We start from the raw sequence: 26,140 nt of genomic DNA on the forward strand, positions 1-26,140 counted from the left end.
ATATTTGTTAGGAAAATACAAGTAACTAACAGTTTGAGGATAAACCGCAGAGCACCATGGCAACCTGCTCATGGAAATGCTAGTAACTGGGACGTAAGGTGGGTGATTAACCTATCAAAAGCAGAACCCTAACATTAAGTCGGGTGCAGATCTATGCAGAGAAAAATGAAGTGTTCCCACTGTGAACATGCACAAAAGCAGCGTGGCATTATCAGCCGCAGCCCTGGCAGGGGGTCTATGGGCAGGGGTAGTGGAGTGTGGTCCCCGCTGCTGCCCCATTGGCCCCTGCTGCAGCTCAGAGCAGCAGTGGGGCAGGGGGTGATGGTGCTGCTCCCTGTCCCTTTGTTAGAGCAGAGCTGTGGTGTTTGGCTTGGCTTTGTAACAGGAGTTATAAATAAGAATGTCTCACCAAGAGTGCGTGACTCACGGTCCTCACCACAAGGATAACCTCTGCTAGGAAACCTGGTCTGAGGGCCAAACTGCGGCCTGAAAGAATCAAAGACATTGCCTCATTAATGTATTTAATGCAGATGGTGAACAGAAGAGCCTTTAACCCCACTTGGGCAAGGTGCCTGTGCCCCTTTGGAGCCCATTCCTGTGCCATCCCTGACCTCCGGTTCCCAACAGCCCAGCCCTCGCCCTGCTCCAGGGCCTGGTGGTTTCTCTTGGATGGCAGCGGGGACCTGTGGCAGTGGCTGACGTGGCCTTGAGCAGCTCCAGCCTCAGTGTTACCTCTTGCTGCCCTCCACGGGGGCAGCTCATGGGTGTTGGTGTGAGGTGGGATGGGACGGTGTGCTGAGGCATCACTCCTCACACAGGAGGCTGTGTCAGCCCCATGCACCAGGATCCCATCACCATGCTCTGCCCGTGGTGTCTGGTAACACATCCTCCTGCCATGCTGCCATCCCCAAGCCACCAGCTGGTCCCATTGGGAGAGAGATACCCTGTGCCCCAGTGCCCCAGCCTGCAGGACCTGCTTTATTCTGGGGGTAGGGGATGGCGGGGCGACAGCTGGCTGGGGGATTTGCTGAGGGCATTATTTAATGCTGTGGGTAAATGGAGAGACAGCAGCTAATTCTGGAGCCCATAATCCTCTTCCTCCCCTGGGATGGGCAGTGTGCCAGTCTCACAGCCTCCGGCGGGCCCTGGGGATGAGCCCCTGGCAGGTCCCCAGGCATGCTGCATGCTGCAGTGACTCCTGGACCATGGGTGATGTGCAGAAGGTAAGCGGGGCCCGGTGACATCCCAACTGCGCCAGGACATCAGCTCCCAGTGTCAGTGCTGGGCAGGCTGACAGAGCAGGACTGGGGCTTTACGATGGGCAGTGTCCACAGCTCGCCCAGGAGCCAACAGGGCTCTCAGGGCCAGGGACAGTCACCATGGGGGGACCAGGGTTGGGTGGATCTCCCATGGGGTCACCCCAACCTGGGACAACATGGGAGCAAAGCCCTGGTGCTCACTCAGGCCATAGACATAGAGTACCACGGTGAACAGCATGCCCAGCTTCCCCCTCTGAAATGAGGGTGCTATGCAGTGACCTGGCACCCTGCAGGACTCACCCAGCACCCCACACCCCCAGGGGCTGCTCTCCGTCATCCAGAGGCTGAAAGGATCCCCGGAGCAGGAGGTCCGCATTGTCCTGCTGGGGTTGGACAACGCGGGGAAGACCACGCTGCTGAAACGCCTGGCGTCTGAAGAGGTCAGCACCGTCACACCCACCCAGGTAGGTGCTGCTGGGGGCCAGCAGGAGGGTGGCAGGTCCTGCCCTCCCCTGCCAGATGCCAGAGTTTGTTCCTGTTCCTGTGCAGGGCTTCAACATAAAGAGCGTCCATTCGCATGGCCTCAAGCTAAATGTCTGGGATATCGGGGGGCAGCGCTCCACCCGCCCATACTGGAGGAAGTATCTGGGCAGCACAGACCTGCTGGTGAGTGGGGTGGCCGCCTGCAGCCCCCCCAGCCCCGCACATGGAGAGCCATGCCCTCTGCATGGGGCCCTTACAGCCACTGACTGTCCCGTTTGTCCCCATGGCAGATTTATGTCATTGACAGTGCAGACCAGAAGCGTTTTGAGGAGACAGGACAGGTATGAGGGGTCTGCTGGGGGGGAACTGGGGGGGTCCTGGGGCTCAGGCTCTTCTGGCACCAGCTCTTTGAGGACTGGAGTGGGAGTGAGGCTGCTCTGTGCCATGTCTCAGCACTGCTGTGGGGGCCAAGCTGTCCTGAGAGCTGTGTGGGAAGGGCTCGTGATCAGTCTCAGCATGCAGAGCCAGCCCACTCTATGGCACATCCATGACCAGCAGCTCCCCCTGATCCAGGCATGATGCCCAAGGGGTACCCAGCATGGGGGTGACTCTGCCCCTCAGTCCCCAGCCCTGCTCCCACCTCCCCAGCACCAGGTGAGCCATTTGACCAAGTGAAGATTTAGAAGTAGCAGATTCAGAGTTACAAACCCTGGGAATGAAGCTGAAGAGGGGAAGGTGAGACTCCAAGTGCCAGCCTTGGCTGTACCAGCACCAGACGGCGGCGTGGGTGTGCCAGACAGCACAGGGCTGAGAGCAGCTCCTGTAGCTGCCCTTTGCCCAAGGCTCTGGGTGCTGGTAGTGCTTCAGACCTCAGGCAGTACTGCATGCGGCTCCGGGATCTCTGCAGAGCAGATGGAGCTTCCTCTCCCTTGGGACGTCCAGACCTCACTGCTTCTTTGGCTGCAATAAGAGCACCAGAGAGAGGGGAGTGTGGCACTGTGGGGGCAGCCCACCCTGGGCAGCTCAGGCAAGCAGCCCAGCAGCTCTATGGAGGAGGGCAGCAGCCCTGGGAGATGGCTCTATCTTGGCAGGAGCTGGAAGAGCTCACTGAGGAGGAGGCCCTCACAGGGGTCCCGCTGCTGGTGTTCGCCAACAAGCAGGACCTAGTGACTGCTGCACCCGCAGATGAAATCGCAGAAGGGCTGAGCCTCCACACCTACCGGGACCGGGAATGGCAGATCCAGGCCTGCTCAGCCTTGTCTGGGGAAGGAGTGCAGGTAGAGCTGGGGGCCTGCAGGCTCTGCAGAGCTGGGAGAGAACCCCAGGACCTGCCATGCTCTCGGGGCTTTGCTCACATATCTCTCTTCCCTCCAGGATGGGATGAACTGGATTTCCAGCCAGATCATGAATAGGAAGAAGTGAGAGCTGCAAGTGCCAGAAGGGACTGAGCTGCAGGTCCCTAAGCCACAGCCAACCCCCCTCATTCTTAGACTCCCCCAGAGGCTCAGCAGGGCCCTGAGCCTCAGACCGCCATGCTCAGGGGTGCTTCCCACCCAGACTTTCACTGATCATTCAGCTTCCCCTCTCTCTGCTTCCCCCAGCTCATAACCCCCGACCCTCCTGCAGCCCTTGTGCTGTTGCAGGGAAGCACATGCCCCACTGTGTCAAGGGCTTGCCCACCTCCAGAACAAGAACCTGCTCAGGACATGTCCATCCACACTGCTGGCACCCTCTGCAGAGGCTGCTGCGGCACACACACTGCACAGAGCACACTGGGCACCCCACGATGGCACCAGCTACATCCTCTGGTATGGCACCTACAGCCAACTGAATAGTGTGTATTCCACTCTGTTCCCATAGGATGTGAGTGGTGCTGCCCCAGCCATGGCAGTTGGCTCGGGAAGGCCGAGTTCAGCTCCTTTCACTGGCCAGAGGAGCTCCCACATGTGCACAGGAGCTGGCACAAGGACACAGATGGGACTTGGCTGGGCAGTCCCCAATGGAGGGGTCACATTGCCTGCTCACAGCTTAGCTGCAGCTGCGGGGGCTGCTCTGCAGGGAGCCCTGGGAATTCCATGGTCCTCAACGCACCCGAGATGGGCCTTCTGCACGGAGCTGAACATGCTCCTCCCGAGGGCTGGAAAGTGCAGCTCCTGCCGCCAGAGCCCCACACCTCTGTGCATGGGTGGGAGACAAACCACAGCCGAGTGGCAGCTTCTGCTGCAGGCAGGCGGCCCCGCGGCCCTCAATAAACCTTTCTGTGACCTCCACACCGCCTCGGCCGCTCTTTTCCGCGGTGCCGGGACAGCGCTGCCCCGGCCCCACTGCTCGGCGGCCGGCGAGGACTGCGGGGCCCCGGGCCGAAGCCCGTCCCCCGTCGCCAACGCCATCTTGCATGCCGTTGCCATGGCGACAGGCTGCCGGAGAGGGTCACGTGCCCCGCGGGCTACACGTGAAGGGCACGAGGAGGGAGCCGGACTACAACTCCCAGCACACCGCGCGCTCGGCGCCCCTCCCGGCCTGCAGGGCGGCGGCAGCAGAGCTCTCCTGGCCACGCCCCCTTCCCTGCCATAGGTGGGCAGCAGTGACGTTTGCCCGCGGAGGCGGGAACACGGTGGTGTAGGGGCTTCTGATTGGCGGAGGGGACCGCCTCTCCTGGGCGGGGCCGGGGCGGGGCGCAGCCGGAGGCGGTGCGCCCGAAGGCGGAAGCGGAGCATGGCGGCCGGTGCGGGCGCGCTGCTAGCGGCCGCGGCGCTGCTGCTGGCGGTGGTCGGGCCGCGCCCGGCTCCCGCCGAGCTCACGGATGGCAACAGCGAGCACCTGAAGCGGGAGCACTCGCTGATGAAGCCGTATCAGGGTGAGCGCGGGGCCGCGCGGACGGGACGGACGCCCCGCGGCGGCCCGGGCTGAGCCACGCTCTCTCCTCCTCTTTGCAGGCGCGGGCTCCGCCGCGATGCCGCTGTGGGACTTCCAGGGCAGCACCATGGTCACCAGCCAGTACGTCCGTCTGACGCCCGACGAGCGCAGCCGGGAGGGCTCCATCTGGAACCGTGTGGTGAGAGCCCGGGGGGAGCCCTCGGGCGGTGGGGGGAGACCGCGGGGGCCCTGTGAGGCCCCAGCGCCTCTCCTGCTCCGGCTCTGAGGCTGCTGGGTGGTCTCTCCGCGCAGCCCTGCTTCCTCAAGGACTGGGAGCTCCACGTCCACTTCAAGATCCATGGAGCCGGCAAGAAGAACCTGCACGGGGATGGCCTGGCGCTGTGGTACACGCAGGAGCGCCTGGTGCCAGGTACGGTGCACAGTCGGGGCTGCCCACCGGGATGAAGCCAGGTCAGCTTTCACGTGTACCCTGTCCCAGAGGGTTTCCCACCAGGGAGGGTGTTTGAGCTCCCCTCTGCCTGGTCTCACGAGATGGGATGGTGTGTTCTGCATCTTCAGACCCTTGGTCATCAGCCTGGCAATAAACAGCTAATGCAGCTCTTTTCAGTAAAAGTGTCTGAGTATAAACTCTCTGGGAGCCTTTTGTTTCCAATGTTCTGCTCTGTTCTAGGTCCTGTCTTTGGCAGCAAGGACAACTTTCACGGACTGGCTATTTTCCTTGATACGTATCCCAATGATGAAGCAACTGAGGTGAGTCAGTCAGTGCCAAGGAGGCTGTTTCCTCAGCGGCTTCATGCTCCAAGTGCTTCCTGGCCAGAGCAAGAAAGAGGCTCTCCTTATATGAGTGGGCTGCTCTTCTTATCATGGGAGCTGGAAAAAGGAAGAGTTTATACATGGAGATAAGAAGGTCCTTGCTCCATCTTCTGCTGGTTTTGACTACACAGATGTTTCCAAAGCCCTTCCTCCTCCTCATGAGAGCATGGCACAGGGCTGGTATGAACTATGCACCAGCTACTAAGTAAAGTTAGAGGAATCAGCCCAAGAGTATATTAATCTTGACTGTAATTTCCTGAACGTCTCTGTGCTTTGGTTACTTATTCCATGTTGTTCTTGCTTTATTCTCCATTGGCAACCTGGGTATCTAAAAGACAAACTCCTGGCCAGGCTTTTTGCTCCAAATTCTCCATGGCCCAAATACAGATGAGTCCCATGGGGCTGGTGGTCCTTTTCTTCTGCCCTGGTCTGTGTTTGTGGATCCCATTACAGTAGTCAGAAAACATAATTCTGCTAGTGAAATTTGTTGCACTGAGACCATGATAGTTAAGTCACAAAGCACCTGGAAATGACCCATGTCCCTGTTATCTTGATGCTTGCTGGGAGGTCAATTCTTGCCTCCAGCTGACCTTTCTTGGTGTGTGTCATCTGCTGGCTACAAAGCCCTGAGCATTGTTATGCTGCTTTTGTGAGATTTCTGCCCATTCTGGGTCCTGTGCTCTGTTCTTCTTACCCAGGCTGGTGCTTACTGTGCAGGTTTGGGGTTGTCTCATTGCCCTGGACATGTGGCATGGTGTGGGCTTCTGCAGGGTCTTGATACAGAAGGTCAGACGTGGCTGCTCTGCTCTAGCCAGAACATGCTCCCACTCAGTTTAGAAGCAGCTTTATATAGAAAAGGAGCCTTGATTTCATTGTCCTGCCCTCTGCACCTGACTGTGCAGTGAAGCTGGGGCTCTGCTGCTGTGCCTTGCTGAGATCCTGCTCTCACTGAGGTTTCTGACCAGGCAGGGGAAGGTGGCTCTTGGTCTGCAGCCCCAAGGCTTGTGCAGGCTGAGGGCAGTGGCGCTCTCCTCCCTGCAGCGTGTGTTCCCCTACATATCTGCCATGGTGAACAACGGCTCCCTGACGTACGACCACAGCAAGGACGGGCGCTGGACGGAGCTGGCGGGGTGCACTGCTGACCTGCGGAACCAGAATCACGACACCTTCCTGGCCATCCGGTACTCCCGCGGTCGCCTGACGGTGAGATGTGGTGGATGCCTTCATGGTGTCTCAGGCGTGGTAGCCGGGCAGTGCTGAGGGGCGGGTGTTGCTCTGTCGGTAGGTGACCTGGAGATGGTTTTCCAGGCTCAACCGCCTGCCTCTCCTGCATGTCCAGCTCCAAAAGAGCTGCAGGCGTGCCGGATGGTGGCACCCGCTCCTGGTGTGACGCTCGCCTGGTCTTGCAGGTGATGACTGATGTGGAAGACAAGAACGAATGGAAGAACTGCATTGACATTGCAGGGGTGCAGCTGCCAACCGGCTACTTCTTTGGTGCTTCTGCTGGCACTGGAGATTTGTCTGGTGAGAGGGGGCTTTGCTCGCAGGAACACGTTTGGAGCCTGGCTGGTAGCGCTGTGGGTGCATTGTATGGCTTTGATAGCTTTGTTTCCTCAAATTGTTCACCAGGCTCTTTTGAAGACCTTCTGGGTAGGGACCTGTGGCCTGGGAAGGGAGGTGTTTTGAGCCAAGGACCGTCTCAAACTGCAGTTTGACACCTGGGGTGTGAGGGGGGCTTGAGAAGGAAGGAGGCCTGGACCTTGTGGAGCATGGTGCTAGGGGTGTTCTGAGTGTGTGGATGTCTCTCAGAGCTCCTGACAGTGTTTGGTGCTGGTGGTTGTTTTCTAGACAATCATGACATTATCTCAATGAAGCTATTCCAGCTCATGGTGGAGCACCCCATAGAAGATGAGACCGTTGACTGGACCAAGATAGAGCCTAGTGTCAGCCTCCTTAAATCACCCAAAGGTAAGTGGGGTGGTTGGGATTCTGAAACCTTCACTGGAGCACATCGGGGCTGGACTCTTGAAGGCATCAGAGCTCTGACACTGTGCAAGACTCCACAGGAGCCAAGGTCGGGTTGGTCTCTGTAGCTGTTCTTCCCCTTGCAGACAACGTGGATGACCCAACGGGGAACTTCCGAAGCGGGCCTCTGACAGGCTGGAAGGTGTTCCTGCTCCTGCTCTGTGCGCTGCTGGGCATCATCATCTGCGCTGTGGTGGGAGCTGTGGTCTTCCAGAAACGCCAGGAGCGGAATAAGCGTTTCTACTAGCAGCAGAGCTGGGCTGTGACCTGCACCCAGACCCATCTTTTCTATGAGGAGCTGTAAATCTGTGGTTTCTAGAAGCTGTTTCTGAGATACATCAGAAGTATTTTTTATCTGTCTGTTTGGCTGTAACCCCTGCCTGGCACTTGGCAGTAGCTGGGTTGGACCGAGGGGGACGATGCCCGCTGGGACCCTGGGGCTGTTCTGCGGGAGCCTGGATGTCGCTCCCCGTTTTTCCAGCACTCCTCCTGCCCGATGAGATCTCCTGGATGGGACCTGCCGTGCTGGGTGTGAATGTGAGGGCTGTGGGAGGGGGCTGCGAGAGGGGCATTAAAGGAGTGACACCAGCTGCGGCTCTGGCTTTGTATGGGGTGGGAAAGAGGGGGCTTTGCTGCAGTGGGGATGAAAGCCTGGGGGGCGTCCATTGGGGGTGGTTCCAGCTTGGTGTGGGGATGACCGGGGTGGGGGTGTGTTCCCCGCAGGCTCCGGGGGTGACACGGAGGAAGCGGGGGGGGGGGGGGGGTTATCCTTGAGGGTTGCGGTGCGGTGCCCACCGGAGGGGGCGGCTGCGTGTCCCCGCCGGCGCCGGGCGGAAGGGAGCGGGGCGGAACGTCGGAGCCGGGCCGCGTTTCCGGCTGGGAGCGGCGGGCGCAGCCAGCGTGTCCCGCGGCGGCGCCGGGGCCGGGGCCGGGCGAGCGCCATGGGCCCGGCCCGCCGCAGGGCCGCGCTCCGCCTGCGCGGTGGCGGGTGAGCGGGGGGGGGTCCTCAGGGGTGATGGGGGGGGGGGGATCGCGGCGGCTCGGGGGGTCCCGGCGGGCGCTGACATCCGCTCGCGTTGTGAGCCAGGCCCCGCTGCCGCCCGGCAGGTTCTCCGTGTTCCCGTTGTTCTGCCTGGCGCTGCTCCTGGGCTTCGCCTCCCTGCTCTGGCTCCAGCTCAGCTGCTCGGGCGAGGGGCCGGCCCCCGGCGGCGGGCAGAGCTGGGGGGCTCCCCTGCAGCCCTGCCCGCCCCAGGCCCCGCTCCCGCCGGTGGAGGATGAACCGTCGTGGGGTCCCCATCGCCTGGCGCTGCTCGTCCCCTTCCGGGAGCGCTTCGAGGAGCTGCTGACCTTTGTGCCCTACATGCACCGCTTCCTGAGCACCAAGAGGATCCGGCATCACATCTTCATCCTCAACCAGGTGGATCATTTCAGGTAACGTGTCCCCTTGCCACAGCGAGCGAAGGGAGTGAGGGGAACCCCCTTCCAAACCCAGCCCCACCATGAGCACTGCACTTGCCTCTGGCAGTGTGAAGTGTAGGACCTGGGGAGAGATGCTCTCCGCAGATGTACTCACTCTAGGGCTTAAAGAAGAATGAGCTGGTGTTTTGCTTCTCTCTTCCTGAGCAAGAAGAGAATTATCTACCCCAGACATATCAGCTTGTTCCCTAGTGTCACCGGTCTATAGCAGTAAATATCTGGGGATGCTGAAATGAACAGAAACACCATGGGGTGCTTGGGAACACTGTCACTTAGCCCCTGCTCACCATTTGGTACCTGCCTGCAGCTCCAGTGGGTGCTGTGGAGCTCCCCAGCTGGCTTTGGGCAGAATGGAGCTTACTATAGCTCCTTGGGGTCTGCAGTGGTCAAACCACTGCATGTCACCGTGAGGCTCAGCGTAAGCTTCAGGACAGGCAGCTGAGGCACCCAGTGCTGCGGAGGCAGGGAACACTGTGTGTGTGTCCTGTCTGGGGACCAGTTGGACATTTAGCATTGAGGAATACAGGAGAGGGATGTGAAGGCATGGTGGCAGCTGTGCATGGTGCTGAGAGTCTCTGTCTGTGGCAGGTTTAACAGAGCATCCCTGATCAATGTGGGTTTCCTGGAGAGTGGCAACGACACCGACTACATTGCGATGCATGATGTTGATCTCCTGCCCCTCAACGAGCAGCTGGACTACAGCTTCCCAGAGGCAGGACCCTTCCACGTGGCATCCCCGGAGCTGCACCCGCTCTATCACTATCAGACCTATGTGGGTGGTATCCTGCTGCTCACCAAGCAGCACTACGAGATGGTGAGTGCACAGGTGGGACATCATGGCCAGTCTGGGGCAAAAGCTATGACACTGTCGTGGTGGACGGGCATACATTGTGTGATCTACAATTGGGATGGGGGAAAGGAGTCAACGTGTTTGGGGTCAGAGTCTGCAGTGTGAGCTGCTTACGGACAAGGGTTGGGAGGCTGCACTGGTGCTCAGAGCTTGGGATGCTGGTGTCTGCTCCACTGTGGTGTGTGGAGTTGTGCTGGACAGGACCTCAGCTAGTATGGTACCCTTCTCATTCCAGTGCAATGGCATGTCCAACCGCTTCTGGGGCTGGGGACGGGAGGATGATGAGTTTTATCGACGTATCAAAGGAGCTGGTCTCCAGGTGAGTGGTGCTCTGTGCCTCCTAGGTTGAAATTGCCCTTCTCCTTTTCTCCCCTTTGGGTCCCTAGCTGTAGCTGCCCAGGTAGGGACCCGGGGAAGCAGCCCTTCAGCGCTTCCCACTCCAGTAGCAGGCGCAGCAAGTTTTCTAGCAGCTTTACAGAAGCTCTGCTCTCTTCCAGGTTCGCCGTCCCTCTGGAATCACAACTGGATATGAGACTTTCCAGCACCTGCATGACCCAGCCTGGAGGAAGAGAGACCAGAAGCGTATCGCTGCACAGAAGCAGGTGAGATGTGAAACCCTTGTCTGCTTGAGGGGAACCACAGGAGATGCAGGCTGTGATCATCAGCGTGTGCTCTGAGCTCTCCTTGCTCGTGTTCTCTCCTGCCAGCTCTGTCCTCCCTGCCCAGGCTCTGGGTACTTCCCCCTCTGCTGGAAGCCAGCATGGGCTGAATAGTCTCTGTCTTCCTCAGGAACAGTTTAAGGTGGATCGGAAGGGAGGACTGAACAATGTGAGGTACCGGATCGAGTCACGGACAGCTCTGAGTGTGGCAGGAGCCCCTTGCACCGTCCTTAATGTCTTGTTGGACTGTGACACAAACGAGACCCCTTGGTGCACATTTGGCTGAGCCAGTTGTGTCTCTGTGCTTGAGCCAACATGTCAGGGCTGCTGCCCAGCTGCTTGGACAAAGCAGGATCTTTGCAGTGGCTGATCGTGGCGGTGAGATGCAGAGGAACAGAAAAGGCCAAGAACCGGGCTTTGCTGGGTCTGACAGAAGAGGCTAAGAGCAGGACTCGGTGGCATTGCTGCAGACACTGGTGCTGTCTCCCAGGGCAGATGCAGGATGCTGTTTTCCTGCTCTGGACATGGCTGAGCTGCCACCCAGCTCAGAGGACAATAAAGAACTATTAGGGCACCTGTGTGTTTTGAGTGCCCTGGGCTGTGCCATGCTGCTCCTTTTTCCTGCTCCCTTCACCTTACTGGCTTCAGTGCACCCATTTCTGGCGTGGACCCAGCTATACTCCGGCTGGACAGGTGAGCTGCTCTGGTTTGGAGTCCAATCCAGTCCAAAATGGGCTTCAAGTGAGGTGGCGCCTGTGTTTCAGCTGCCAGGTACCCCCAGGGCTGTGCTGTGGTCACTTCATTGCAGGAAGCGGTTGTGCCATGCCCTGAGCCCCAGCATCTGCAGCTCTGCTGGATGTCAGCAGTTTAGGTAGCCCAGGACTTCAGAGGAGTGAGCAGGAGAGCTCTGGCTGAGCTATTCCCTTCCTTGCCTGCCTTCTGTGCCATGTGCTGCCTCAGCCTTTTTGGGAGCATTGGAGAACCTGATGTCCCCCTGTAAGTGCTGTGGGAAATTGGATCTGCTCTGGCCCTGTATGAGGTACCCTGGGAAGGGCTGGCTGCCAGGCTCACCGCAGTGCTGGTGGAGCTGGGGTGATGGTGTGGGTGCAGGGCAGGAATTGGGACAGTTGCCCCTAACCTGCCTGACTCAAGGGGAACAAGAGCTTCCCTGGATGAGGCAGGAGCTGGAATGCTCCCTCAGAGGTGGGAAAACAGGGGTTTGGGTTGAGAGAGAGGCAAGGCTGTGTGGGGCCCAGGCTGCAGGTGTCACCCACTTTCTCTTGCTGCCAGGCTGGTTTCTCCCATGTTGTGGCAGGACAAGGGCCTGGGCTGCCTCTACCAGCAGGGTTCAGGGGTATTCACTTGCTGAGGGTATCAAATGCTGGTCCCCCACTGCTGGCAGGGCTTGCAAGGGCTCTGCTGTGGGCTCAAGCACCTCACTGTGGATGTGGCTTGTCTGGGCCAGTGAGTGGGTTGGGGAAGGTGCCTGGGGAAAAGGCTGGGTCAGCCTTGGGGTGCTGGTGGGCAGGAGGTGGCTGGGCAGATGCGCCCTGCAAACCCTGGGTCTCTGACCTGCTGCTGCCAGAGCAAGAGCAGCCGTGGGAGGTGGCAGAAGCAGTGATGCTGTGTGCTGGGAGAGTGCCCTGGGGCAGGAGACATGAGGAGGAAGTGAAGGAGAGGAGGAGGCGAGTGTCCTCTTGTGGCTGCTGGGAACAAGCTGCAGTGCTGGACCCAGGCAGTGGGAAAGCTGGGAAGGTGCCAATGGGTGAGGAAGGGCACTGGGTACTGGCAGTTACTTGAGTTTGGTAGAAATCAGCCACACCAGCACCTTTTGCTGGGAAGTGGGATGTGAAGAATTGGGAGGGACGGATGTGGGGGCCCACATGCCCTGCTCAGGAGCCAGCTCTCGAGTCCCAGGCAGCAGTAGGAGCCTTGGAGGAGCACGTGGTCCATATCCACTCATGCTGGGACCAAACAGGCGCTGTGACCTCTAGGATGCTTTTGCTCACCCTGACCTGCTGAGGGTGGCCAAAATGCCCACCAGCTCTCAAAGGAGGCCCCTGCCAGCGCCGGACTCCTCTCTGTCACCAGCCTGGCCTGGCCGCCTGCTGGGTGAGATTGTGCTGTGCTGCTCAGCAGTGGAGGGTGCTGGGCTGGCTCACAGATGGTGCCATGCGCTGGCTTTGAGGTCTTGGCATGCGTGTGGGGTTCTGCTGCCTCCTCAAGCTGGGCAGACCCAGCCGAGCAGCCGGTACCCCTCCGTTCAGCCCCGTCTCCAGTGCTGGCACCAGGCCCTCCGCATTTCCTGGCCCCTTTCATCCTGGTCCCCTGCCTGGCACTTCCTGGAGCAGTTGCTTTGCCGGGTGCCTGCAGATGTCCCCAGACAGAAGTTGTTGCCATCCCAGGAAGATGAGCGGCCCCAGGGACATGGCACCTCCGGTGAGGAGCACTGGGATAAGGGAGGCACAAGCATCAGAGCCAAGTGTGGGGTTTGTGTACTGTGTAGGGGCAGCAGGATGAGAGAGGAGCGTCTGGAGAGATGTGGTGCTGTCTGCTCTCCATGCTGCTCTGGAGCTGGGTGAGGATTCCAGAGCCCTGTGGACTGGGGTGTGAGAGGAAATGCCTCCTGATGAAAGGATCGAGGTCGTGGTGCACGGTGATAAGGATCAGGCCATGCTGCTTTGCATCATCCAAGGCCCAGGCAGACCCAGCCTCAGGGGATGTCCTTGCCCCTGGGTGAGGACATGCTGGGGACGCGCTACCAAAGAGCTCCCAACAACAGCCTCTGCAGCCTGGCAGCCCCAGAGGCACAGTGCTATCTGGCATGAAGATTGCAGATGGGCTTGGACACAGTGCGTGGCTCCAGAGGTGTTCCCAGGATCCATCATGTCCTTCAGTGCGGTTGGAAGGAGATGCTGGTCCAGTGTCTCCAATGCGCAGGTTTTGGAATTGACCACCTGTATTGCAGGCACTTACCGGTGCCTGAACCGCAGCCAGGGCTGGTGGAGGCAGATCAAAGTATTTATCTGCACCATTCAAAATAGATGACACAGTTTCAGGCAGGTTTCATGAAGACGTCGATGTGCAGAAACAGAGAGCATATGTGCCCCTCGCACTTCGCTCAGCGCTAAAGGCTTCTCTCCCGCTGCCTGGCAGCTATTTCTCAGCTCTGCTAGCAGCCCCCTCATCCTCTGCTTGCTTTTGTGGAAGAGGCACCGTGCTGGAGACCCGGCTTCCTTTTATAGCTCTGAATGTGACTCCGAGGTCGCTCGGCTCTGTTTCACCCCCCCACGCACTTCGGTATTAGCAATGGCCCAGCGGGAGGGGATGAAGTTTTTCCCCATCGCCTTTCTGCAAGTGGATAGCACCCTGCCTGCTATCCCTGGAGCCCCACGGCGCTGAGCTGGAGGCCTCCTGGTGCTCCCATACTCTCAGCAACCCCGAGGTGGGGGTCAGGGTACTCAGGGGCAGAGAGATCCTGCAGAGTCCCAGGCCTGCCCCTTTGCGACCCCCTTCTGTGGCCCAAATTGCCATCAGTGAGGCTGCAGGGGAGCTACTGCGTTTGGTTGGCTTTTATTGCCAGGTTGCTTGAACCGAGTGGTTCCCAGAGCTGTTTGCTGGCTGCCACATGAACTTGCTGTAGTATCGTGATGTAAAGGGACTGGGGATTGAAGGGAGCAGGGAGATGGGGGCTAGAGAAAAGCCAATGGGAGGCAGGAGCATCTCAGCATCCCTGGCTGTCAGAATGTCCCAGGAAGGGGCGAGCCTTGGGGCGCTGTGGGAGCTGCCAACGCTGGGAGACATGCAGGTGGAATGTGGTCCACAGGAAACGGCGCAGACAGGAGGGAGGGAGGGGTGCGGCTGTGACCAGCACCCGCTGAAGTCAGCCTGCCATCACTGCAGCCTGCCCGGTCCAAGGCCCCGGTGGGATGCTGTTACATGCCTCTGCAGCATGTCCCTGTTCCTGCGGGCTGCTAGGGGTGCCCCATTCATAGCTGACCTCTGGAGGATGGGAAATGCCACCATTGCAATGGGTCCCCAATTCAGAAGCCACAAGCTGCCGCTCCAGTGTATGGCTGGGCAGTGAAAATGGGCTGTGGGGAAAAGGGAGGGTGGGATGCAGGGACCGGGTGCATGCCTTGGCACTGCACCAAGGATAATGTGAGCATGTGAGCAGGGCCCGGGCACAGTGTGTGTGTGTGGGTGAGCACTGGCAGCACAGAAAGGACTCTGGTGTGTGGTGGGGGAGCTGGCAGTGCTGGGGCTCTGGTGCATGCCGGATGCATGGGTCCTGTACCCAAACTGGGGACAGAACGGGGGCAATCCTTGCCCAGGGAGAGATGGGCACCGTGTGGGGCTGCTGCAGGTGTCCCGCTCCTCCAGGAGGCTGAATGCCCAGTGACCAGCTCTGCCCCGTGCCGGGATGCCCTGCTCCCTGTGCCTGGCACGGTGCAGGGGTGCTGAGTGACAAAACCGGCTCCCGGCCAGGATGCGGCAGGGCTGATTTAGAGGGATGAAGCGTGTCGTGTCTCATCGGCACCAGGCCAGGCGCTGGGGCAGGTGGCAGCTCCCCAGAGGTTATTCCATGCCTTCATGGCATGCCACGGCCCGTGGATGGAGCTGTGCAGCACAGGCACCTCTGGTGGATCCTGCCCCCCCCCCCCCGGGTGCTGTGTTGGGAGCACCAGGGGCTGTCCTACGAAGGGAGGATGCAAACAGTGCCCCACAGGACCCGTCTGCCCCCGCAAGGGCGTGGTGAAACCATCGAGGCTGGGCAAAACTCTTCTCCCCTACCCTGGTGGCCCAGGGGAGGGAGAAACGGCCTGCTCCTACCAGCCCCCCCGCCACGGTGATGGGCACCGGCGATCGGCTGGAGCCGCTGCTGCCGGTCCCGGGGCTGTAACCGAGGGAGTTTGCAGGGGGCTCACCTCAGTGGGTGCTCGGCGCTGCACGCAGCCAGCCCGCCCCGGACACCGCCCTGACCCGCCCCGCCGGTGGGCACGGCCGGGCCGTCCCCTTTCCTCCTCTTCCTCCTCCCGCCCCTTCCCGCACCGCCGCCGCCGCCGCCCGCCTCCGTGCCGCGATTTGCCGGTGCCGGCTCCGCCCGCTGCCCGCGCGGCCGCGGCCGAGGGGCGCGTTCAAACACGGCGAGGGAAGGAGCGGCGAGAGGAGCCGAGCGGGATCGCAGCGCCGCCGGCATGGTGAGTGCGGGCCCGGTGAGCCCCCCCCACCCGGGGAACCCCGGTGCGCTCCGGTGCCCTCCGCCGTGCGGGGCTTTGTCCCGGACTGCAGCGCGCTCGGCCGGGCCCGGCCCCGGGTTCCGACCTCCCCCTCCGCCTTCTCCGTGCCGGAAATTCCGGCCGTGCTCGGTGGAGGCTGCGGGGAGGTGCAGGGGGGGCTGCGGCGAGGCGGGCGCGGGAACCCCGCAGCCCCCCCGGTTCCCAGCCGGAGGCCATGGGAGAAGGTTTGTGGCCGGCTCCTGCACGGGCAGGGCTGGACGGGGGCAGGGCTGGGGTTGGGACCAGATCTCATCTGGCACCCCTGGAAGGAGCCGGGCTGGCCGGACCGGTGTTTTGCCGCCTGGGGCGTGATGCCCTTCCCGCCGCAGGCAGGACACCTTCGGGCTCCCCCGGCGTTTCCCAGACCTCCCACAACCTGACCTACTTCCTCGGCCGCCTGTGCCGGGAGGAGCTGCTGCGGGGCTCGGCCCGTGCCAAGGGCTGGATGCTGTGAGCTTCCCCCCCATGGGGACATCCATGTCCCCCATCCCCGTGCTCCGCGGGGCGCCCCGATCCTCCCAGAAGGTCCATCCCTGCTGCCCTTCATGGGGTGCTGATGCCCGGAGCAGGTGCTGGGCTCGCAGAGGGAGGTGACAGCGCAGGCCGGGAGCTGTCAGACAGGTTTGTGCGTGGCAGCAATTAAAAGCGGGGTGTTTGTTTACCCGCGTGTGGTGCTGAGAACCAGGGCAGCTTCCTGGGTGTAACCCGGCCTGGGAGCCCTCGGCGAGCCTGGGAGCCACGGGGTGGAGGGGCTCTGCCTCGCCCCTTCCACACTCACTGCGTCCCCTCCACCGGGGCTGCCCGTAAAGGGCTGCGAGGGCCATTGTCCCCCTCAGAGGGGGGGAGCCAAGGCCGAAGTCATCCATGCATCCTTCCTCCCCCGGCCACCTGCGCAGGAAGCTGCATTGTCCCGTCTGCTTCCTGCCCCTTCCCGCCGCCCTCCCACCGTGTCCGGCCATGGGGTCCCCAGCACGCACGCAGCAGCTGGGCTGAGGCTGTCTCGTCACCGCCCGGTGTTGGGGTGGGAGTGCCTGCGGATGGAGGGGGCCATGGGGAGGGCTTGAGAGCTCGCCCTGTGTGGTGTGGGAGCCTGTGCTGTGCGGGAAGTGTCCCTGTGGAGCGGGAGATCTGTGTGTCCCTGCACGCGCTGGGGAGGCCAGGCTGGGTCTTGGCCCCAGGGTCATTGTGGGGAGGTCTCCGGGGAGTGACCGGGCGTTGAGGTCCCCGTGGGGTGTCGCGGTGCTGCGGGGCTGGGGCTGGCGCCAGGCCCGGGCGAGTGCTGCCGGCTCCCAAACTCGCCTGGGCGGCAGGTGCCTGTTCTGGTGGCGGCCCCGTCCGCAGGCGGGAGGTGGGGCTGGGTGTGGGAGGGAAGTGCTCCAACATGGGGGGGCATCGGGGGGAACCCCAGCACCCTGCTCACCTGGCTCCCCCAGGGCCTGGCAGGACCCTCCCAGCACTGGGTTGGCCCTGGGTGCCAGTTGGGAATGGCGGTACCAGGGGGTTTGAAGTCCCGGGCTCCCGGCATTGCTGACTTTGTCTCTCCTTCGGCAGTGCTGGTACTGGGCTTTTCTCTAATTCTCCATGGCAGCAGCACAGGGTCCTGTGACCTGTGAGCCCGACACCCGCATCCTCTGCACCTACCTCTCCTCGGAGCCCGTCGGCGTTGTTGGCAGCATGGGAAGCGTGGGCAGCCTGGTGGAGAAGCAGGATCTGTCCCCACTGGAGCTGCGGGCCCCAATGGGGGGCTCACGGGGGCTTCGGCAGCCTGATGGCTTGCTGCGGAAGGGGCCGAGCCAGCGGGAGCTCTTTGGCTACCTGCATGGGGCCAAGAAGGAGACGCGGTCGGAGCGGAAGCACCAGACGTCGAGTGCCTGCTACAAGCGAGACTATGAGAGTGACCGTGAGAACCGGTCCCCTGAGCGCTGCTCCCGAGAGCACCACCGTGGGGCTGACTTCTCCAAGAGCTCCCTGCCTGAGAGGGGCCGATTCGACAAGGTGAGGCTGTGGGTGCCATGCTGGGCCCCGAAATAAGTCTTGTTCTGTGGGAGAATGGGCCTGCAGCAGAATGGTCTGTGCCCTGGATGGGATGTGGGGATTTGAGGATGTCCAGGGATATGGGGCTGGGAGCAAGCAGTCTCCCTGGCTCCGGGTGCCTATGTGTGCTGGTGGGTGGTGCTGGGCGCTGGTGGGCTCATCCTGACCTTGCTCTTGTTTTTCAGTGCCGTATCAGGCCCTCAGCCTTCAAAGCGGTGGCTGGCAAAGGGCTGGTCTCCATGCAGGGCCTGTCCTCTTCCAAGGGGCAGAAGCTGTCCAAGAGCAATGGGAGCCTGCACACGCTGCTGTCTCAGAGCAGCACAGCAGCCTCACAGCATGGCCCACTCCGCACCCACCTGCTCCATGCCATCAGCCTGGATGAGGCCTCCGACTCCAGCCACAACTCCATCCAGAGCTTCCCTTCCTACGGCTCCCGCCTCAAGCCTGCCCAGAGCCAGTTCAGCGCCTCCATGGGCCATATAAACCACATCGGGGGCTCCTTGGACAGGGTTTCTCGGAGCCCCAGGGACCCCTTGGTCTCTGAGAAGGTGCCCCTGTCCTGCAAAAGCATGGCCACGCTGAGCCGGCTGCAGAGCCCCGGCGAGCCCCCACCGCCCTACGAGTTCACCTACTCACTGGAGGATGCGGTGAAGCAACTGGAGGACCGGCTGCAGGAGACAGGAGGAGAGCTGCGGCAGCTCAAGAGGAGCCTTAGTGAGACCGAAGACCCCTTCACGCAGGTGAGCTGTGGGGCTGTGCTGGGTACCCTGGGTGGGGATTAGGGACACCGGTGTCTGGGTGGAAGGTGAGTTGAAGGAGCTGGTGTCCTGCCATGGTGGGTGATGGAATATCTGAGCACGGGAGGACCCAACATCATGGGACCTTCTGGGGCTGCCCTGCACAGGGCAGACTATGGATCCTCACAAGCATCAACCTGTGTTGGCAGGCGTTTGAGGACAAGCAGCGGCTGTGGCTGGACGAACTGGAGGATCTGAAGCAGATGTACATGGCGCGGCTGCAGCAGGTAACGCAGCAGGCGCAGCGCGGGCAGCGGGCGCTGCAGCTGCAGCTCTACAAGGCACAGCAGGAGAAGAAGCGGCTGCAGGAGGAGCTGAGCATGCAGCACTGCCAGTGTGAGGAGTCCAAGCTCCGGCAGCCACAGGGAGAGCGCGTCAGCCCCAAGCTGGAGGAGACCAAATGGGAGGTGAGTCCCCTTCCTGTTGCACCCTCCTGGTTGTGGGGTTGGAAGGGAACAGTGGTTCCATGTTCTGGTGTCATTCATGGCCATGGAACAGGAACAAGCCAGGTGTGGTGCTCGTGGTCTCCCAGGGATGCTGTGGTGACAACCCAGGGTCCTGCTCCCCCAGCCCTTCCTCACTGCTCACCTGTGCCCTGCAGGTGTGCCAGAAGGCAGCAGAGATCTCCCTGCTGAAGCAGCAGCTCCGGGACACCCAAGAGGAGATGGCTCAGAAGCTGGGTGAGATCTTCAGCCTGAAGACACAGCTGCGGGAGGCCAAGGCGGAGGTCCAGGCCAGGGACTCCCAGCTGGCACAACTGGCAGACTTCCAGAGTGCCCCAGAGCCCAGCGCCGCGCTGCCGCTGGGTGATGATCCCATGCCGTCGTGCCAGGACTTCCCTGGCTGCGAAACTGATGACTCCAAGTGCCGGGGCCTTCACAGCGACACGACGGAGCCCCTGGAGCGTCAGGTGGAATGGCTGTGGGCAGAGCTGCTGCGGGAGCGGCGCCAGGGCCAGCTGCAGGCTGTGAACTTTGAGCTGGAGAGGAAAACCTGGCAGGAGGAGAAGGAGAAGGTGCTGCGGTACCAGCGGGAACTCCAGGCCAGCTACATGGAGATGTACCACCGGAGCCAGGCGCTGGAACGGGAGCTGCGGCAGCTGCGGTCGGAGCCCAGGGATCTCGGGGCCGACTCGCCGTGGATCGAGCGTGTGGAGTCCTCGAAGATCTAGTGGTGGGATGCTGGTGGGACTGTGATGGGGGAAGGTCTTGTGCTGCTGCAACGGGACGATCTCAGGGTCTGCACAAGGACTGGCCGCCCAGCGCTGCCCTGGGGTGAAGGACTGTTTGTGACAAGGGAGGTTTTCCTTCTTGCAGTGCTTCAGGCCCTTCTGGGGGTGTCTCTGGAGATGGGGGGGGGGTCACCTATGCCAGGGTGGGGGTCTTGCATGTGCCCCGTGCTCTGACTCCAGGAGCGTTTGCCCTGTGCTTCCTTCTGCCATAGGGGCAGAAACCAAGCGCCCTGTGAGACATTCCCTGTCCCTCCTGCTCTGTGCCCCCTGTTCCCTACAACCCCTAACTTAATATCTTGCTAATGAGAGGCTCAAGCTGTGTCTCCAGCCCCACTGCCTCGCTGTGAGGGTTCCAGCTGCTGCTCAGCGGTTGCCCTGTCAGCAGGGTCCTGGTGCTGGCCGTGCCCTGTTCCTGCACTGGGCTGTGTTGGTGCCATTGGGAAAGCAAAGGAGAGAAGCCTGAAAGTGCTGGTGCTCAGCTAGTACTTTCCATGTCACCGGTACTGGGGTACTCTGCAGCGGAGGGTGGTTAGTGCAACTTCCCTGCAGGAATCCCTTGAGCTGAGAGGGGTGAGTGCCTTGTGTGAGGAAGGATGGGAACCTGGTGCCCTGCCACACCAGGAGCTGGGAGATGGTCGGGGGGCATGTGGGCAGGGATGCTCCCCGAGCTGGGGAACCCCTACATCCCGCCTCCCAGAGTAGCTGCTGGGGAGCTGGAAGGAGCCCTGCTCTGAGCCTGTAACCGCGGAGCCATGGGCCAGCCGGGCCAGCTCTCCTCGGCCTTTCCTGCAATAAACCCGATTCCATTCTGTCCTGCCCTTGCTTTCCTCGGGTGCGGCGACAGGAACCGACCCGGGGCCTGCAGTGCCTGGGGAGGGTCAGCGGGGCCGCCTCCCTCTGGGGCTTCCAGGCAGCCGCCACGGGGTGGAGGCGGCGGCCCGGGGCCGGCGGTACCAGTCGGGGCGTCAACCGGGGCTGAGTCACAGCCGGGCCGGGGCCTGCGCGACCGGCTAGGCCCGGCAGACAGGCTTCGTCCCCTTCCACCGGGATGGTTTAACCCAGCCAGACCTCCTCCCCCTCCCGCCGCGTAATGGGCTGCACCTCATGCCTCAACCGGACGCCCCCTGGCGGCTCGGCGGCCCCCAGCCGTATGCTCCCCCCGCCCCAGAACAGAATACTGGGACCGCATCCTACAAACCCCACAAATAGTCTTTATTCAACCCCAAAACACTCACCCCTTCCCCCGCCCCCGGCCAACGCCCGCAGCCGCATCCCCAAGAAAAGGGGGGGGGTCGGAGCTGCACAACCCACCCCGGCTCTTCACAGTGGGAGGGGAAGAGACTCCACCTCCTCCAGGCATTCATCATAGGTCTCCCGGTACTCCTCATGTGGCTTGATCATGATCACGCAGGTCGGGCGCTTTGAGCCAGCTGCTGCCCCCAGGTCCTGCGGGACAGAGAGAGGTTGGGGGGGGCTGAAGGGCACCAGGATGTCCCCCCAAGGTGAAGGCCCAGCCTTTGGCAGACACACTTCACACCCTGGTCCAATGCAAGGAAGAAGTCTGCCAGCCCCTCTGGACTCCTGCTGGGTTCAAGAACCGTTTTCCCAGCTCATCTCCTGCATCCCGGAATGTGGCACGACGCTGGACCTCCTGCACACTCCACGCTCCTTCTCCAGCATGGGAGCCAGGGACTGTGGAGCTGCCAGCACTGGGGACAACATCCTAAAGGCTCCAGCCTATGGGGGAAGCATGTTCCACTACCCCTTCCCAGGAATGTCCATCACGCCACTGGGCCAGTGCCTGTTCCTGGGAGCAGGCAGGTACCAGCTCATAACTAAAGGGGAAAACAGCTCCCAGAGCTCCTGTCCCTCACAGCTGCAGGGACACAATCATGGCAAACAGCTCTGTGGTCCCACGTTGGAACACTCCCATCCCCTGGTGCAGGACCAGGTGCATTACGCAGGCACCAATCTGTGCCTCTCCAGGAAGGCTCATCCAGGCTGCACAGCCCCAGACCCTTACCGACTTGGAGGGGACGTATGCATAGGGGAGGCTCCTGTCCTCGCACATGATGGGAATGTGGCAGTACACATCGATAGGCTGCGTGTCGCCGGCCAGCACCGTGATCCTGCAGGGAAAGCCCGTGTCAACCACCGCACCGGGCAGAGGCTGGGGCAGCGGAGTCGCGACAGCGCTTACCCCTTCTCCCCCTTGTTGATGAACTTCTGGACCTCCTTCACACCGCGACGGATTTGCTTGTGCTTGGCCGCTGCAAGAGAATCACACCGTGAGGGGGCTGCGCCGCCACGGCCCAGGCCCACCGCCGCCATGCCCCGGTGCCGGCCAGACCTTTCCTGATACACTTGTAGAGCTTGCGTGTCAGCTTGCGGGAGGCGAGAGGCCGCGCGATGGGGTTCAGGAAGTCGAGCTGCTCCCGGTACGAGAGCTCGGGCGTCCCCTCGGCCTCCGTCGCCCCCTCCGCTTCCTTCTCCCGCGCCATTGCCGCGCCGCCGAGAGCTTCCGCTTCCGGAGCACGCACGGCACGGCAGCCGGGAGTGACAGCTCCACACCTCTCCGCCAGCCAATCGGCAGCCCCTCAGGCACTGCCCGCCCACCGCGCCAGCCAATGGCGAGCGGCCCCTCCCACCCCCGCGGCCGCCTCGCCGGGCTTCCCCCGCTCTCCCGGCCCCGCTGTCGGAGACGCGTTTTCAACACGGGCCTTTACCGGGCTCCGGTGCGCGGGGCCGCAGCGCCCAGTCCCAGCCCCAGCCCCAGGCCCTCAGGGTAAGGCAGCGTTACGGAGCCGTCCCGCAGCGCCCTGGGTGCGCACCGCAGAGGGCTGCGCCTGCCGCATCCCAGCTCCTCACAAAAGAGGATTTTCCCCCTCCCTTCTTTTTGTCATCCCAGGGAATCTGTTTCCCACTGCAGGGCTGCGCTGCTGCTTTTACCAGGGGAGAAAGGAGGCCCCTTCCATGCCCCTTCTAGAAACCATTTTGTTCCTCTTCCCATCAACCTGGGAACAAAGGGGGATAAGCCGCCCCTGGGGGATAACTAGTCTTGCTGCAGTGTCAGCACAGCCCCTAAGCACCAGCAGACCCCCTGAGCAATGGGGACAACACTGCTCCAAAACCAATGGGGCTTGGACATGGCTTGTTACCTTTTCCCCCACCCCAGCCTGTCCTTTGGGCACAGGAGGGCTTCACCCAACATCTGCAGCTGCTCCAACACCTCTCGCTGCATCTCTATGGCCATGTGGTGCACGTGGTGGCTGAAGCTGTTGTACATCACCGCGTTCTGGAACATGAGCATGAGGTCGCGCTGGAACTGGACCATGGACTGAATCTGTCCCTTTGACAGTCTTCTCTTTATGCTGGTTAAATCCATGGGTCTACAAGACAGAAGGAGAATTAAACTGCAGCCCAGGGCCAGGCATTAAGGCTCTGCATGAAAGCGCTTGTCCTCGTTCCAGCATGTCCATGAAAGCACAGCTATTTGCTATCAATTTTATTGCTCAGGACAAAGAGGGGGAAGTCAGAAATGCTCTTCAGACGAAAGTAAGTTTAGCCAATGTGACACTTGCTGTCCAGTCAACTTGGCAGGTCATTAGCAGTCACCTCTAAAAAAAGCCCCTGATGCTGAGCTCCAGGGAAGGCAAGCAGAGCAATTCTAATTAGTCTTCAGGAAGCCCAGGTTTTAGTCCAGGAGAAAGAAAAGTTACTAAAATAGATATCTATTAAAACCCCTTAAAACTGAATGGTGCCACTAGCAAAAATAGCAGTGCTGATAAGGGGAACATGATGGAGAATAAATATTACTTCCCTTATTTTGACAGAATGAGAAAATGAATGGCTGCAGAGAGCACAACTGTGACCAAAATAGAATGTAACTGAGCTCTGAAAAATGTCCTTAATCTCTCTGGGAAATATTCTTGTGACCCAATTCTCCACTCACAGTAAAACACCTGGGGAGCAAGCTGTGGATGAGGAGAGAGTATCTACTGAGGCACGTTTCCAGCATGGGGAGGAGAGGCTGCCGAGCTGCAGAAGCTGGATCCCCTGCTCGGGCAGGGCTCACAGCTGCATGAGTTGTGCCTGGAGTAAGTCAGCAAAGGGCAGGCAGAGCTCCTTTCAGCGCCAGAGTCAGTGCAAGCTTCCAGGTTCTAATCACCCAGAAGGGAGTTTTAATAAATCAGTGGGAGATGCTGGTGACAGCTGAAGTCTGGAAAAGGATGAAGGAAGCCACTGGCCCTTTGGAAACCAGAGAAGACCAAAAGACCCAGACAGAAATCAACTAGTGAGCACTTCCTCTACAAACTCACCTCTTTACCACATCTCTGTACCCAGGGGCTTGTTTCTCTGACACCGCCTTCAGGAATGGGCTGCTGTACCTACAGCGACAAGCACAAAGAATGATCTGTCTGCTTCTCCACCAAAGACAGTATTGCCACATGGGCCAGTGCTTGCTTCTCCCTGCTTGCCATGAGAATCACAGAATAGTTAGGGTTGGAAAGGACCTTAAGATCATCTAGTTCCACCCCCCTGCCATGGGCAGGGACACCTCACACTAAACCATGTCACCCAAGACTCTGTCCAACCTCAAACACCGCCAGGGTAACCCATTCCAGTGCCTCACCACCCTCAACTCTGTTCTCATGAGACCTCACTTGGAGTATTATGTGCAGTTCTGGTGTCCTCAACATAAAAAGGACATGGAACTGTTGGAACAAGTCCAGAGGAGGGCCACGAGGATGATCAGGGGACTGGAGCACCTCCTGTATAAAGACAAGCTGAGAAAGTTGGGGCTATTTAGCCTGGAGGAGAGAAGGCTGCATGGAGACCTCATAGCAGCTTCCAGTATCTGAAGGGGGCCTATAAGGATGCTGGGGAGGGACTCTTCATTAGGGACTGTAGTGACAGGACAAGGGGTAACAGGTTAAAACTTGAACAGGGGAAGTTTAGATTGGATATAAGGAGGAAGTTCTTTACTGAGGGCTACAGCCAGCATCTGGTGGCTGGCAGGACACGACAAGGCAGGAGGCTGAGCCCCTTGCTGAAAGCTGGCTGTGCCAGCTGTGTAGGAAGCAACATCTGGGCTCTACCATGTGAAGCAGAGGAAATAAATATGCAGTGTTTTCTCCAGCTTTGCTGCACACAGCTGTTCTTGCTGCAAGGACAGCCTGTGGTGGCTGCTGTGGAGGGGAGGACAAGGCTTGGTGACAGAACTCTGGGCAATGTGTTCAGGGGCCATGTCAATCCAACCCTTTGCCCCCACATACCTGTGACTGGCTATCATCTTCCAGATGGACAGGAGCGTTCTTTTGAAGAGCAGATGCTGCAGGGGGTTCTCCCAGCTCAGCTGCACCCTGGGAAGGGAATGCATTGCCAGATCATCACACTGGAGACAAAGTAGGAGGCAGCAGTTCGTTAGCACCCACCACATTAAGGTGAATGAACTGCAGAGATCCTTTGCTGCAGCTGTGCGAAGCCTCTCAGGATGAAATGGTGTAAGCCATTTGAGATGGTGGATAACCATTTAGTTGTTCATTCTGCATCTGAATGCACAACTAAACATCCTGAATTCAGGAAAATGCAGAGCAATAGGTAGAAACCAGAGCTGAGCAGCTTTAAAGGGCAGGATCAAGTTCGACGGAAAAGCTCACACTACTCTGAAGTTCAGAACTTTACTGAGGAGTTTTTTATTTAGTTTCTCATCCCCCCAAAACCACGGTTTTCCTTCAGAAGGCGGCTCAGGTAATCACACACATGTCAGAGCCTGTGTGTGACTGACACACCTGCACCTGCCTAAAGGTCATGCTGTCTTAGAAGCTGGACTTGACATTGCTTGACAAAGCAACATGTTCAGATCACACAAGGCTCATCTCCCTTGATGAATTTTCCTTGTATTTTCCATTTAATCTCTTACTTAATCTTCTCACTTCATCTTAGGATCATTGCCCCAGAATGCTGGTAGATCCATAGTGACAGCACAAGTTACCTCCTTCCCTCCTGTTCTCCTTGGCTCTCTCACCTTCCTGGATGTGACCTGTTTCATACATTTGTTCTCATGTGAGACAAAGGAAACAACTCTGTTCTGCTGCACCTTCAAGAGAGCAGAACAAACTACTTACAGCTGCATGTCAGCAGGGCTAGTGGAGTCCAGCACAGGGGCTGCAGAGGTGTTATCACTATCATCTTGATCCTGGGCCTGATCACTCATCTCCTGTGGATGTGGCTCACCAAAAACTTGTTCTCCAGAGGTCTCTTGAGTCTTGTCCTGACGAGCACAGAGGAAAAAGATAAATCTAAAATGGCAGCCCATCACCTGAATCCTTTATCTAGAAGCCAGCCTGCTGCTTA

The 26,140-nt window shown here is 60.1% G+C and overlaps 6 protein-coding genes across 11 annotated transcripts in view; 4 read left to right on the plus strand and 2 right to left on the minus strand.

Moving 5' to 3' along the window:
• The first annotated feature begins 1,056 nt into the window (after positions 1–1,056).
• LOC134158038 (ADP-ribosylation factor-like protein 3) lies at positions 1,057–3,532 on the plus strand. The gene is given in 7 exon segments (XM_062607633.1): positions 1,057–1,102; positions 1,105–1,223; positions 1,523–1,723; positions 1,809–1,925; positions 2,033–2,083; positions 2,834–3,019; positions 3,117–3,532. Coding segments are annotated over 7 exon segments (768 nt in total). The 3' UTR covers positions 3,165–3,532.
• An 890-nt stretch (positions 3,533–4,422) lies between these two features.
• LMAN2 (lectin, mannose binding 2) lies at positions 4,423–8,045 on the plus strand. The gene is made up of 8 exons (XM_062607634.1): positions 4,423–4,599; positions 4,679–4,797; positions 4,911–5,028; positions 5,290–5,369; positions 6,474–6,635; positions 6,842–6,956; positions 7,281–7,400; positions 7,544–8,045. Exons 1-8 carry the CDS (start codon positions 4,458–4,460, stop codon positions 7,702–7,704), a joined length of 1,017 nt encoding a protein of 338 aa, XP_062463618.1. The 5' UTR covers positions 4,423–4,457; the 3' UTR covers positions 7,705–8,045.
• Positions 8,046–8,292: 247 nt separating this feature from the next.
• On the plus strand, positions 8,293–11,046 carry B4GALT7 (beta-1,4-galactosyltransferase 7). Its single transcript, XM_062607657.1, has 6 exons — positions 8,293–8,445; positions 8,565–8,888; positions 9,522–9,747; positions 10,019–10,102; positions 10,281–10,385; positions 10,573–11,046. The coding sequence occupies exons 1-6, from the start codon at positions 8,399–8,401 to the stop codon at positions 10,726–10,728; spliced, it is 942 nt and encodes a 313-aa protein (XP_062463641.1). The 5' UTR covers positions 8,293–8,398; the 3' UTR covers positions 10,729–11,046.
• Positions 11,047–15,478: 4,432 nt separating this feature from the next.
• On the plus strand, positions 15,479–20,594 carry N4BP3 (NEDD4 binding protein 3). Of its 3 annotated transcripts, none has more exons than XM_062607653.1 (5): positions 15,479–15,643; positions 17,273–17,716; positions 17,941–18,495; positions 18,702–18,959; positions 19,154–20,594. In XM_062607653.1, exons 2-5 carry the CDS (start codon positions 17,303–17,305, stop codon positions 19,721–19,723), a joined length of 1,797 nt encoding a protein of 598 aa, XP_062463637.1. In that variant the 5' UTR covers positions 15,479–15,643; positions 17,273–17,302; the 3' UTR covers positions 19,724–20,594. The 3 variants fall into 3 exon arrangements, with proteins under 3 accessions (XP_062463637.1, XP_062463639.1, XP_062463640.1); XM_062607655.1 differs by lacking the exon at positions 15,479–15,643 and adding an exon at positions 15,704–15,906; XM_062607656.1 differs by lacking the exon at positions 15,479–15,643 and adding an exon at positions 15,917–16,342.
• Positions 20,595–20,974: 380 nt separating this feature from the next.
• Positions 20,975–22,322, minus strand: NHP2 (NHP2 ribonucleoprotein). Its single transcript, XM_062607479.1, has 4 exons — positions 22,134–22,322; positions 21,984–22,053; positions 21,807–21,912; positions 20,975–21,229 (listed from the first exon to the last, which is right to left on the minus strand). Exons 1-4 carry the CDS (start codon positions 22,282–22,284, stop codon positions 21,104–21,106), a joined length of 453 nt encoding a protein of 150 aa, XP_062463463.1. The 5' UTR covers positions 22,285–22,322; the 3' UTR covers positions 20,975–21,103.
• Positions 22,323–22,921: 599 nt separating this feature from the next.
• Positions 22,922–26,140, minus strand: part of BRD8 (bromodomain containing 8) — a 30,329-nt gene continuing 27,110 nt past the window's right edge. For all 4 annotated transcript variants that reach the window (XM_062607659.1, XM_062607661.1, XM_062607660.1 and 1 more), the window contains 4 exons: positions 25,912–26,057; positions 25,060–25,146; positions 24,103–24,171; positions 22,922–23,172 (listed from right to left, as the gene is read on the minus strand). In XM_062607659.1, coding sequence (XP_062463643.1) covers positions 22,938–23,172; positions 24,103–24,171; positions 25,060–25,146; positions 25,912–26,057 — 537 coding nt within the window. In that variant the 3' untranslated portion in view covers positions 22,922–22,937. The remainder of the gene's footprint in view (positions 23,173–24,102; positions 24,172–25,059; positions 25,147–25,911; positions 26,058–26,140) is intronic.

The sequence above is a fragment of the Pezoporus occidentalis genome, unplaced genomic scaffold, assembly GCF_034315485.1.
Source record: "Pezoporus occidentalis ecotype Australia unplaced genomic scaffold, CSIRO_AGI_Poc_V1 ctg124, whole genome shotgun sequence".
In the NCBI taxonomy this organism is placed as follows: domain Eukaryota; kingdom Metazoa; phylum Chordata; class Aves; order Psittaciformes; family Psittacidae; genus Pezoporus; species Pezoporus occidentalis.

Bases quoted from the DNA above. Each gene is read 5' to 3' on its own strand.
- LMAN2 (XM_062607634.1), top strand. From the start codon at position 4,458: ATGGCGGCCGGTGCGGGCGCGCTGCTAGCGGCCGCGGCGCTGCTGCTG. The intron at 5,029-5,289 runs GTACGGTGCACA...GCTCTGTTCTAG, and splicing joins GCAGGAGCGCCTGGTGCCAG to GTCCTGTCTTTGGCAGCAAG. The intron at 7,401-7,543 runs GTAAGTGGGGTG...TTCCCCTTGCAG, and splicing joins CCTCCTTAAATCACCCAAAG to ACAACGTGGATGACCCAACG.
- NHP2 (XM_062607479.1), bottom strand. From the start codon at position 22,284: ATGGCGCGGGAGAAGGAAGCGGAGGGGGCGACGGAGGCCGAGGGGACG. The intron at 21,913-21,983 runs GTAAGCGCTGTC...CTTTCCCTGCAG, and splicing joins ATCAACAAGGGGGAGAAGGG to GATCACGGTGCTGGCCGGCG. The intron at 21,230-21,806 runs GTAAGGGTCTGG...TCTGTCCCGCAG, and splicing joins CATACGTCCCCTCCAAGTCG to GACCTGGGGGCAGCAGCTGG.
- B4GALT7 (XM_062607657.1), top strand. From the start codon at position 8,399: ATGGGCCCGGCCCGCCGCAGGGCCGCGCTCCGCCTGCGCGGTGGCGG. The intron at 8,446-8,564 runs GTGAGCGGGGGG...GCCGCCCGGCAG, and splicing joins CTCCGCCTGCGCGGTGGCGG to GTTCTCCGTGTTCCCGTTGT. The intron at 9,748-10,018 runs GTGAGTGCACAG...TTCTCATTCCAG, and splicing joins CCAAGCAGCACTACGAGATG to TGCAATGGCATGTCCAACCG.
- N4BP3 (XM_062607653.1), top strand. From the start codon at position 17,303: ATGGCAGCAGCACAGGGTCCTGTGACCTGTGAGCCCGACACCCGCATC. The intron at 17,717-17,940 runs GTGAGGCTGTGG...CTTGTTTTTCAG, and splicing joins AGAGGGGCCGATTCGACAAG to TGCCGTATCAGGCCCTCAGC. The intron at 18,496-18,701 runs GTGAGCTGTGGG...CTGTGTTGGCAG, and splicing joins CCGAAGACCCCTTCACGCAG to GCGTTTGAGGACAAGCAGCG.